The following is a 12729-nucleotide window of genomic DNA, read 5'->3' on the forward strand; positions in this document are numbered from 1 at the left end:
ATGAGTTCACTGCCAAATGACTAAATTGACGGTTGCATACTCTGCAAATAGAAAATTACGCGTATTCTTTCATATCTTCCCTAGACACCGACATAATTCATATTCATGAACTTAGCTTAAGCCCAATCATAGATCGCGCTCAGGGTCAAATACCTCTGGCATTCAGGGTGCTCACCTTTCATACAGGAGATCTGCTCTAAGTTACGGAGATGACGGGAGTATCGGGCTTAAGCTTGAGACGTGTGCTACAATACTGCATTATTGTGTCTGCAACTGTTTGCATATGAGGTACTGAGTCCACAGATTTGTAATGTTCAATTGCAAGGCTGCGGAGGATTATGGTCCGATTTTCAGGTCCCAGCCTAGTTGCGGGTATCTTCACGACCTTGCAGGATTTAGTGTGATCTACTCGATTCCTCTGGGATTTCACTGGACATGCTCTTGGATAGGAGCTAAACCATTTTTGGATAAACGCGCGAGGTCTCCATACTTCGCTCTTTGTCAGTTCAGCTATTTGGAACATGAATTAGTAAAAGAAGTTCGACATGAGCAAAATGAAGAAGGACTGGAAGCAAGAGTGAACAATAGCTTCATCTCTGACTTTGTACTACAGAGTATGGGCTGAAATGTATGTTACGGACTTATCGGATGTTAAAGTCTCTATACTTCAGGAGACAGATAGTGGGAATATGTATAAAAGGGCTGGGCGACGTGATGGCTTCTAAGGTTTTTAACAAGACAACAACGTCTATTTCGAACATCTCTCATCTTAACATACAGCTTGTTTTAAAGCAGAAAAAATACAATCCATCCAATTCATTCTTTCTCTGCAGATCCAATGGCTTTCTCACTACCTCCAGCACTCCAGAAGAGCCTTGACGAAAGTCGGGTCGAGTATGTGAGACTCGGCACATCAGGCCTCCGAGTCTCTGTACCAATCCTCGGCGCAATGTCCTTGGGCTCATCTAAGTGGATGCCGTGGGTGCTCGACGAAGATGAATCCATCGAGATTCTCAAGGCGGCCTATGATCGAGGTTTAAACACATGGGACACGGCAGACCTGTACTCGAATGGCATTAGTGAGCAGGTCATCGGAAAGGCGCTGAAGAAGCATAATATTCCACGCGAGAAAGTTGTCATCATGACCAAGTGCTTTCTCGCCATAACCGATGAGCCGGATATTTTTACGGGTCCGTGGCAGCAAGAGATGTCACAGATGAAGGACTATGTGAACCAATCAGGTACGTTATCACTAGCTATATGACCTTGCTTGTGAATTGGGAGGTTGGATACACGAAGCTAATGGTGTGTTTTTGTAGGTCTCTCTCGCAACGCCATATTCAGGGCTGTCGATGCATCTCTGAAACGCCTCGGAACCGATTACATCGATCTCTTTATGATACACAGATTCGACCCCTCCACGCCAATTGAAGAGACGATGAGAGCTTTACACGATCTAGTTGTGTCTGGGAAAATAAGATACATCGGTGCCTCCTCTATGTGGGCCACCCAATTTGCGCGAATGCAATCCGTGGCTGAGAAGAACGGCTGGACCAAGTTTATCAGTATGCAAAACTACTATAACTTGTGCTATCGCGAAGAGGAGCGAGAGATGAACAGGTACTGCAATGAAACCGGCGTGGGAATTATGCCATGGTCGCCCAACTTTGGTGGTAAATTGGCAAGACCACTCGGTGACGCGGCATCTGTGAGAGCACAGATGCCTTCACCAACAGGCAACCTTACGAAAGTAGATGAAGAGATTATCCAGCGGGTAGAGGAGTTGGCCTCCAAGAAAGAGTGGAAGATGAGCCAAGTCGCCCTTGCCTGGCTTCGCAGTAAGGGAGCTGTGCCAGTTGTTGGTCTCAACTCGTTGCTGAGACTTGAAGAAGCATGCGATCTGCGAGGAAAGGAGTTAACAGCTGACGAGATCAAGTATTTAGAAGAGCCGTACGTGCCAAAGAACATCGTTGGTCATGCCTGATTTTTCATGATCGAGGATTATGACAAGTGCCGGCGGCTTGAGTCATCCCTCCATTGTTGGCGGGGAAGTCGGAGTGTATTGAGAAATGCTGGACATGGAGTAGGGAGTGGGTAGGAGGAATACATGGAGGGGTGCTGTGGCTAGCCTAGAAGAAGTCTTGGACTATTATTATAACAACTAGTTTGTCCACAAGTCAACATTCTAGATGCTCTTACTTATATCAGCCTATGCTAAGCCAGTGTAACTGAAAACAATTACTATATCTTCACGCTATTTCTAAAGCAACTAGATCCCCAGCTTGTACTTCACTATTATTAAAATAGATACCGCGGAGGTCATCTTCAGGAGAAACAAAATATCGACTAGCTGCAAAGGATATTCCGTTCTTATAAGATATCCATTTTTTAAAGGGTATGTTTATTTATTTATTTATTTATTTATTTTATTATTAACGTCTACTAAGTAATTTAGTTATATAAGTCCTTATTTAAGTATTAAGATAGTAGGAGCCGCTAAGTTTAAATTAAGCGTTTACTATATTTTAATATAATAAAGAAAATAAAAAAGTATTAATTTATTTTACGTATTTATTTTTATAAAAGGGGGGCTGTATAAGTTTATTTCCTTTATTAGTTTTTAAAAATCCTTATACTTTTTATTATTAAAAAAGTATTAAATATAAGTAATTTTAAAATATACTTTTTTTTTTAATATATTAGGTAAAAAAAAAGTTATTATATAATACTTTATAAAATACTTTTATATTTTTAATTTTTTATATTTATAAATAAGCTTAGTATTATATTTAAATTTTTTATAATATTTTATAAAGTTTTTATATTTAAATTTTTTAATTAGTAGTTTATATAAAATTAAGTATAGGAGATATAGCTTTAGGGGTATAAAAGGGGTTTTATAAAGGTTTTATTTATTAATTTTATATAACTTTAGGTAGTTATTATTTTAGTTATTATTTTATATTTTCCTATATTTTTTTTTTATTTATTTTTTGATAAAAGTAATAATAAAATAGTTTTTTAAATAGTAAAAGAGTTTTAAACTTTTTTTTACTAATTAGTTAGTTTTTTTATTTTTTAATATATTTTTATAATTTAAAACTTAGGCTATTTTTATAATTATTTATAAAAGTAGTTTTTAAGTAATTTAATATAGCCTTATATAGGCTTCTTAAGATAAAGTAAAAGTTAGTTTTAATATTTTATTTACTATTACTAAATTATTTAAAAAAAAGTAAAATTTTTTAAATATTTAGGTTTACTAAGGTATATATTTTAGTTAATTTTATAACTTTAAAAATATTTACTATTTTAGTATTATAAACTTTTATATTAATAAAAGGGCTATATATTATAGTTTTTTTAAAGTTATAGTATATAATAGCTCCTTAATTAATATTACTTTATTTATTTTATAACCTATTTAAGTAAGTAAAAAAAGTAAACTTAAAAAGGTTATTAAATAGTTTTAGGTATTTTTTTATTACTTTTAACTTTAGTAAGCGTTTAAAGTTTAAGTTTACTTAAATTACTTTATTATTTTTAATAAATAAAAAAAATTAAATTATTTTTTTTACTAAGGTTATAATATATTATAGTTAAATAAAAGGAACCTTAAGGAGGAGTTTTTTATTAATATATTTATTAATTAAGTAGTTCTTATTTAGATTTATAAAATAAGCTACTATATAAAATTTAGTTTATATTACTTATATTAATATTAAGGGGACTCTTAATTTTTTATATATAATAAAAAAGTTAATTATTTTTTAAATAAAAATAATTACTTTAGCTACTATTTTAAATAAAGGTTTTAAAATTATAATTAATTTTATTAAGCCTATTTTTATTTATTTATTTAAGTTTATTATACTTTATTTACTTTTACTAAGCTAAAAAGTTTTTATTTTATATAAGGTTATAAAGGTAATATAAACCTTAGTTATTATAACTATTATATTTAGCAAAAAATCTTTTTATATTTTATTTAAAAATCTTAGGAAATTAACTACTTTAAAGGCTTTTTTCTTTATAATTCTAAAGTATTTTTTAAAAAAAAGCTATAAATTTAGGTATATCCTTAACTACTAAACTAAGTCCTAGGGGGCTATAAATTTTTTTTTAAAGTTTACTTTTTTATTATATACTTAAGTTTTAGTTTTATAAAAGTATATAAGTTTAACTTTATTTAAGTTAAAGAAAATTATATTTTTATTACCTTAGTTTAAGGTATTTTTTAACTTTTACTAAAGCTTTTAAGTAGTTTTTTTAGTATTAGCTTTTACTACTATAATATTAATATTATTTATATACCTAAAGTAAGTATTAGGGTTATTAAGCTTTAAGTTAAAAAAAAAATAAAGTATAAAAATAATAAAGGAAATAAAGGACCTTTATAAAGCTTTATATTTTAACTTTATTTTTAAAAAAGTAGTTTTATAATTATTTTAAATAAAAGCTTTATAATTATTTATAAAAAGGTTAACCTATTTTATAAAAAAGGGGGGCTATTTTTATTCTTTAAGTTTATATACTAGGTAATTATATATAATAATATTAAATATATTAAAAATATTAAGTATAAGAAGGAAGATAATAAAACCTTAAGCTAGGGTAATTTTAATATTATATAGTAAATAGGTAATTAAGTTTATTATAAACTTTTTTAAAACAGCCTTAAAATATTATTTTAATAATATTTTATATTTTATTATTAAAAAAAAAACTTTTTTAACTAAGAGTTTTTTAAAGCTTTTACTTATATAAAAAAATAAAAAAATAGGTTTATAACCTTTATATATAATATATACTTTTTTTAACTTCTTAAATTTAGGGATAATAATAACCTTTATACTTTAAAAAAAAAGTAAGTAATATTTTATTATTAAATATTTATAAAAAAGGTTAATTATATATTTATTAATAATAGGTTAAGTAAATTATAAAAAGGTAATTAATATATTATTTATACTAAGTATAGTATTTTTTAACTTTATTATAACTTTTTTAATCTTTAATTTTAATATTATTTAATTTTAGTAAATATTTTTATTAATAAGAAAATCCTTTTCCTATAGGTTTAAAATATCCTTTTTTATTATTTTTTACTTAAGAAGTTTATTTTTAAAAAAGGTTACTTTTTTTATAAAGTTTAAAATACTTTTATTTCTATTTATTAAAGGGGGTAGTTAAAAGTAATCTATTACTTTATATTACTTAGCTACTAATTAAATATTTTTAGTAATATTAGCTTTTACTATAATTTTATTTTAGTAAGCTTATTTACTATAGTATATAAAATCTTTAAAGGTTTTATAAACTTTTTTTTAAGTAGGGGAGTTATTTACTACTTTTTTATAAGCTTTATAAATTACTTTATACTTTTTTAACTACTATAATATACTATAGCTATTTTAGTATTTAATTTTACTAACCTTTTTTATAACTTATTTAAAAAGGTTTTATAAAGCCTTAGTATATTTATTAAGGTTAGTTTTTAATAATATAATTAAGTTAACTATAAGGAAGGTTTAAGTAAAAGAGTATATAAGTTAACTAAAGTTTTTTTAATATTTTAATAAAATATATTTTTTCTTTATCTTTAAGATTATTTTAAAAGGCTTAAGTAGGTTTATAATTATTATATAGTAATTTAACCTTATATTAAAAAAGTATTTAACTTTAATTAATATAAAGTAGTTTATAAAAACTAAGTTAATATATTTTCCTAAATATTAGGTAAATATATTTATTAAAGCTAAAAAAAGATTATATTTTTTTATTTATTTTATAATTTTATTACCTATTAGGTTTATACTTTTACTTAATTTTTAAAATTAATATAAAATATTAAAGTTACTTATAATAATTAAGTAAAAGAGGGGAGGGTTTTATTTATTAAAGGTTTTTATAATTAAGTTTACTAAAGCCTTTTAGTAAATATTAATAATAATATAATTATATACTTTTATTTAATATATATATTTATTTTTTAAGTTTAAGGAAAAAAGTTATTTATTAAAAAAATTTAAAAAAAATTTAATAAATATAAAAACTAAAAGTTTAATATTTTTTTAATTATTTAAGGGGTTATATACTTAATATTTAAGGTAATTTTTAATTTACTTTTTATTTAATATTTTATTTTATTAAATATAAGGTTCCTAAATTAATATAATATTATAATTACTTTTTTATATTAGTAATAAAGTAATATTTTAGTATAAATTATTTTTTTTAATATTAATTTAAAAAATTTTAAAATTAGTATTTTTTTAGTAATTATAATAAAGCTTATTATTTATAGGCTTATATTAAAGGGTTTATTAGTTTTAAGGGGGGTATTAAATATATTTTTATTACCTTTAGCTTCTTCCTTTTTATTATTTAAGCTAGCTATATAAATTATTAATTTAATAAAGGAGGTTTTTTTATAAAGATTATTTTTATTTAAGTTAACTTTAATAATAATTTTTTTAGCTAAAGCCTAAGGGAGGAAAAGTAAAGCTAAGCTAAAGATTAATAACCTTATATAAAGGCTTATTTAGGTTTTTAGGTTAAATATTTTTTTAATATTAAAAGTTAAGGTAGAAGTAAGTTTAGGTTTAAGTAGGTTAATTTTATTATATTTTTACTAACTTAATTTTTAAATTACTTAAAGTTAGGCTTTAGTTATTTATATTTTTTTCTTATTTTTAATAATTAGTTTAATAAAATACTTTAGGGAATTTATTATATAAAGGCTATTATAATTAATATACTAAAGTAAAGATAAGTAATTAATTATAATATTATTATATTTAAAAAATAATTTATTATATTTATAATATTTTTTAGTTTTAGTGTAATTCTATAAGTTATAAAATTTAAAGTACTATAGGTATTAAGTAACTTAAGGGGGTTAAACTTAAATTTTTACTAAAAAAAAGTTATTAAAAAGTTTAAAGCTAGGTTTAATATTTTTATTAAAAAAGATAAAGTAATTATATATATTAAGGGATTTTTTAAAGTTAGTTTTATAATAAAAAATAAATAAACTTTTAGCCCTTACCTTAGTATATACCTTTTTTAAAATTAATATATTTATAGGGTAAGTTTTACTTATATTAGTATATATTTTTAATATATTATATATAAAAAAAACCTTTTATAAGTATATTTTTTAAATTTTTAAATTATTATTTTTTATTATTAACTAAAGTATAATAATTTTATTTTTAATATTTTAATTTTTATTTTTAAAAGTAAAGCCTAATTAAACTTTTTAAAAGTAAGTAATATTTTTATTTATAAACTTTAAAATTTTAATTAGTTTTTATTTAGCTTTAATAATTAATAGCTTTTTTTATATATAATTTAAGGGGACTTAAATAAAAATATAATTATTAAGGCTTTCCTTAAGTTTATTAATTTTATTTATATTTTTTTTATTAATAATAAGGGCTAACCTTTTACTATTTATAAAAAAATACTTTAAGTTATTAATTTCTTTTTAAAGGTTTTTATTATAAGTATTTTTTTATAATATAATTTATATTTATATAATCTTAAGGTCCTTTTAGCTTACTTTTTTAATAAATATAAAGGCTTTTACTATAGTAAAAGTTTTAGTAATATTTAATTTATTTTTTTTATTATAAAATATATTAGCTAATATTATTTTAATTAATTAAGTAACTTTTTCTTTACTACTTAATTTCTTAGGGTTTTTAAGCCTTTTTTTAAAGTTAATATAAAAGGTAATAAAGTTTTTAAAAGTAATATTTAAATATAAGTAAATTTATTTTACTACTACTAAAAAAAACTAAAAAATATATTATATTAAGTAAAAATTAATAATTATAATTATATTTAATATTATATTTTATTTAACCTACTATTATATATTAATTTTATTAATTTAGTTTATAATTTTATTTTTAATAAAGGATTTTCTTTTTTTATTTAAGTTAATAACTTCCTTTATATTATTAAAAATAAAAGTAATAAAGCCTTTTAAAGCTATTTATATTATAATTACTATTATTATTATACTTAGTTTTACTTTATTAAAATTAAGTAAGGGTATTTTATTTATACTAAAGGCTTTTTTAAAGTATTTTTTTTTTTAAAGGTAAAGGGGAAGGTTATAACCTTTTTTATTTTTAGGCCTAAGGGGGTTACCTTCTTTAGTAATTAAAAGGCTGTTACTAATCTAGGGGCAGCGGGTTTTATTCTATTTTAGTTATTTAAAGGGTTTATAGATGTTTTTATTTCTTTAAAGTCCCTAGATAGGACCGTAAATAAAAAAATCGTAGTTGTTTTATCTAATAGTTAGTTAAACGGGTGGGAGTTTTTTTTTTTTTTTGGTGGTTAGGTACCCAAAAGGTGGGGTACCTGTAGATGTAGGAGGGAAGCTTAGTTGTTCTTCAAAGGGTATCCCCGATGACAGGTTATCCAAGTAGTCCAAATAATCGAGGATATTTCCGCCCGGAGAACCTAGCTCCCCATCTATTACACCAGGCAGGAAACAGTCCCCAATCAGTTGATATTTCCGGACGGATTGATAAAATTGTTGGGATATAGGTCGTAAAACAAGTGGTAAGCTGCTGCCTGGCAGAATATAAATCTCATCGCCTTCCTTCATTAGCATTGGGCCCAAACCCACATCCTCATAGTTCTTCAAATGCCTCGGGCGAAAAAAAGAATAATTGAAAGGCTCTTGAGTATTGAGAAATAATGTTCGATTGGTTGCTGAGAGTCTCATAACATCCGTAAAATGACCAAAATGCCCAAATCTAAGCTTAATAAATGTCTGGAGCAGAAGTTTATCTTCCTTTTGACAATTCTGTGACATCATTTGGTCAAGCCACCACAGGAGGGCCTTTGTCTCCTCAGTGGCGAGTCGTTTAAGGCCTGCACCTCTAAAATATGCAGTATCGGACAAGATAGTTTTCAGGAAATTTTCTTGAAACTCTTCAAAAGAATCTACTTGTGACCTGCTCATAGCCACCTCATGCCATCTTTTAAGTACCTCCACAATTGAATTTCGATCAGATGATGCATACAGTGGCTCTGTGACTTTGGATACTGTTGCAATCTTGATGCCATTGACTGTTAGAGAATGTCCAGAATGATGAATGAGGCCATACTTTGGCAGATCTCTATGTCCGTCTTTATGGCAGTAACCTGCCAAAGTTTTGCAGAGGAGCTTAATATCTTCTATAATAAGCGAAGTAGCTTTGGTATTCAAGCATTGTAGCTTCTGGGCAAGTTCCTCGCGAAGAAGAGCTCGCGTGTCGGCCTCAGCTTTTAGCGAGTCAAGCAGTAAAGTCATCTCCTGTTTGATAAATTCATGTTTGGAGGTTTCGCTCGTGTCCATAATCAATATTGGCGTCACTCCCTTACTGGCATCGAAAAGAGTAGAAAGAGCAGCTCGTTGGCGTTCATTCTCATCAAGCTCTGTGCTCCAATCTGGAACCCAAGATGGTATATCTCGTCTCGTTTTGCGACTATGATCCCCGTACAGAACGGAAAGGGACTTGGTATTTCTTATTGTCTCAATTATTGGCGCATGAAGACTTCCTTCACATCTAGCCGGTAATCAGGCCGAATAGCAGTTGTTTGGTTGCACAGTCCTAGAAGAGCATAGACTCTGTCTCGGTCATCAGAAGCCTTGCGGTGTCCAAAATACCGCATGAGCGATAGGAGATCGGCTCCTTGAGACTTCCTCCAATTGTGGCGAAAGCGATCTAAGTTGGAGACACGCGAGAAAAGATTGAAAACTTTCAAGTCGCTGATCGGAATAGAGTTAGGATGGTTTGCGTATGAAGATTCCCAAGATTGTAGCGCAGTTGCAACTTTGACTAGTAATTCCCATGAGATCTCCACGTTGCCGTATCTCACGGTGAGCCTTTCAGAGACGACTGCTTCTTGAACGACCCATATCCGATCCCACCAAGATACAAGTAATGTGCGTCGCAATGCCTCAGAAAGCTGTGTTAAATGAGTTTGCGGAAAATCTGCCAGAAATTTGAATAGAGCTGAATGGCTTGGGCACTGGGCCACTGTAGTCAGAAAAGAAAATATCTCATAAGCCTGAACCGGTGTCTTCGGCGGTGATGTCTTCCAAATGTCGACTGCGGCGGAAGAAGCATCCACGGTGCCAACATCAAATCTCTTGAGCGGACGAAAATCTCCACATGATTTGGAATGTTGCTGGCTGTAATCCAAACCGTTACCGAGAAATATTATCACCTCGCTAGCCATGCTATAGATCTCGCGCATCTGGGCAACCTGTAATGATCGCTCCTCGATGTTGCTTTGGTCAATGCACTATGTATCGGTTAGTACTTTATTCTCGGCTTCGCTTGGCGGCAGCATAATCACCAATGCATCGATCCAAAGAGTGGCTTTCTTTTCCTGTTCTCTCAAATGTTTTAGAGCAGTTTCAAGATTGGCCGTCACTTTGACTTTATAACCATTGACCAATATCTCTGGGCGGTTTCGTCTCCCACGCCCCCAAACATACGAAAGGGCCTTATATGGAGGATATCCATCGCGAAGTCGATTATACCGGTTGAGTGTGCAGTGGATTTCATCATTCCATTGACCTGGAGATAGCTCGATTAAACGGAAAAAGCCAGGTTCTGTAGATGAGTAGGCTGTAGACGAATAGTCCATAATTGACGTCGCAGCCAGCGTACATATATAAAGAGTTATCAGGTGTTCAATGGTGTGCAGTGTCCATATTCCTTGTGGCTTATTTCATAGCGGTAATGTAGTAAATCGTGTCAATATTCTTTTTCCTGTGCGAAAAACAACCTGCAGTATACCTAAGAGACTTTTAGAAAATCCAAAGTCTCTTCAATGATGCCTCTCTACTCCTTCTCAGCCCAATGCTCCGCCCAAAGGGAAGCCCAATACCACCCACGTATCTTGTTTAGGCGTCAGCCTACAGGCAACCGAGCCTTTGTGGCTATGCAGGACAACAACACGGCCAATCAGATTCCAAGGCCCCAGCACAGCCTTCATTCTAAAGCCACACCATTGGTAGCTGCCCGCTGTATGGTTAAACCGTGCAAATTGAAGTGATATGAGGCTTTATGCTACTGGAGGCTCTTATCATGTAGAATGGCGCCGGTCGGGTGCGGCCAGTCGCAAATCTATAACGACGGAGCTACATTACGCCCAATAAATATGGCTAAAGGATGTCAGATATTAATAACAAAAGAAGGAAGAGTAAGAGGGTAATGACAGGCAAATGGAAGCCAATGCGGGGCCAAGAGCGAATCTCAGATGTATTTAACCTAAGGTATATATGGCACATACAACAAGGCCTTAGAATCGGTATATCAATCTCGTCCACAGGTCATTTCCATCATGTGCATGTCTTCAACCAACTCTGAAACCAACGGCCATAGAAGCTTGAGTTTGGATCTACTTACAAATCCATGCTGTCAATGGCCGGCGGATCATGTGTATCCAGGCAAATATCTAGAAATAAAGGCATTCGGCTGCCATGATCTGATCTGAGATCTTGGTAGGGATACTCGTCTCGGAGATAGCATAAGAGATCACCACAGAATCATGAATACAATCTTCGTCACTGCATGGTATCAGTCAACACCAACTCGAAACACGGCAGAGTGTTTGACATACTTATAAAAAAAGCACTTAATGGTGTGATCCTTGATTGTTGGGATAAAGATGGAACCACTGCTAATGAGTTAGTTTACGATCCTACTGTCATACGAGGATTAAGAACTCACATGTAAAGAGAATCGAGGGGAGTACACTGGTTATCAACCAAGGTCTGGCTGCCTTTGTAGTTTTCATGGGAGAAGACAAGAGCCTGTTTCAATTGACTTTGATCAGCATTGAGTCAATGTCATTTGACAGGCTTAGTTCGACTCACAAATGGATCTGGTACTGGATCAGCACCCTTTGCAGCAGATGCCAGAAAGGCGAAGGTGAACGGCAGCAGGACGGATAATTGCATGATTGCGAATATGCTATTGTAGATCTGATTTTTTGAGAATGAGATGGACTCGGTATTGAAGATTGCGAAAACGGTTACTCTTCGAAGAGTATTGAATAGTTATTAATATGCGATTTTAACATGGCAAGTTGCGGTGAGGGTAATGGACCATTTGAAGACATGCATATGAAGCCTCATCCACAAAAAGAGTACTAGTAACACAGAGAGTACGGCAGAACACATTACGAGAAATTCTGCAGGGGTATGAGACTTTCATTTCCGTGTGTTTCAGATCGGATTGTGTTCACCGTGACATGTATTGGCTGAATTTGGGCCTTGGCTTCAGTGTTATCTCAATATTTTGCCTGATCATTTCGTCAGATATGCTCTGCAGTACTGAAAAGGCGTAAAATATTTTAGCTATATCATGTTAATATTTTAAGCGATCAATATAGTTTTAAACCCTCCGTTGTTATTAACTAGTGATATCAAATAATAGAACAGGTGAGAAGGAGAGGGAGAAGTTACACAAAGCATGCATGTTTGAGACATTGGGCACCTCTTTGCCTCTATCCCCACATCGATCACAATACGAAGAGGGGAAAGGATTAGAAGATGCATCTCTACTGAAGACAAATTCTAGCCTATTGAAGCAGTATTACATCATTCGGCTACACATGAAGGATAAGTCAAGACTAATACTGAATGAAATCTTGTAACTGTGCTAAGATGCTAGGAGAGCCGCAACTTAGACGACTCCGCTTTCTCTA

The 12729-nt window shown here is 30.3% G+C and overlaps 3 protein-coding genes across 3 annotated transcripts; 1 reads left to right on the top strand and 2 right to left on the bottom strand.

The window, feature by feature from the left end:
• Nucleotides 1–838: 838 nt before the first annotated feature.
• On the top strand, nucleotides 839–2087 carry M431DRAFT_549673 (hypothetical protein; the record flags this gene model as incomplete). The annotated part of the gene is made up of 2 exons (XM_024921294.1): nucleotides 839–1241; nucleotides 1320–2087. 2 exons carry the CDS (start codon nucleotides 839–841, stop codon nucleotides 1982–1984), a joined length of 1068 nt encoding a protein of 355 aa, XP_024767473.1. The 3' UTR covers nucleotides 1985–2087.
• A 7365-nt stretch (nucleotides 2088–9452) lies between these two features.
• M431DRAFT_366744 (hypothetical protein) lies at nucleotides 9453–10755 on the bottom strand. Its single transcript, XM_024914605.1, has 2 exons — nucleotides 10369–10755; nucleotides 9453–10314 (listed from the first exon to the last, which is right to left on the bottom strand). Exons 1-2 carry the CDS (start codon nucleotides 10660–10662, stop codon nucleotides 9544–9546), a joined length of 1065 nt encoding a protein of 354 aa, XP_024767474.1. The 5' UTR covers nucleotides 10663–10755; the 3' UTR covers nucleotides 9453–9543.
• Nucleotides 10756–11475: 720 nt separating this feature from the next.
• M431DRAFT_501720 (hypothetical protein) lies at nucleotides 11476–11980 on the bottom strand (the record flags this gene model as incomplete). Its single annotated transcript, XM_024918053.1, has 4 exons — nucleotides 11476–11587; nucleotides 11641–11697; nucleotides 11751–11833; nucleotides 11897–11980. The coding sequence occupies 4 exons, from the start codon at nucleotides 11978–11980 to the stop codon at nucleotides 11476–11478; spliced, it is 336 nt and encodes a 111-aa protein (XP_024767475.1).
• Nucleotides 11981–12729: the final 749 nt, after the last annotated feature.

Source organism: Trichoderma harzianum (genome assembly GCF_003025095.1).
Source record: "Trichoderma harzianum CBS 226.95 unplaced genomic scaffold M431scaffold_33, whole genome shotgun sequence".
Classification (NCBI taxonomy): Eukaryota; Fungi; Ascomycota; class Sordariomycetes; order Hypocreales; family Hypocreaceae; genus Trichoderma; species Trichoderma harzianum.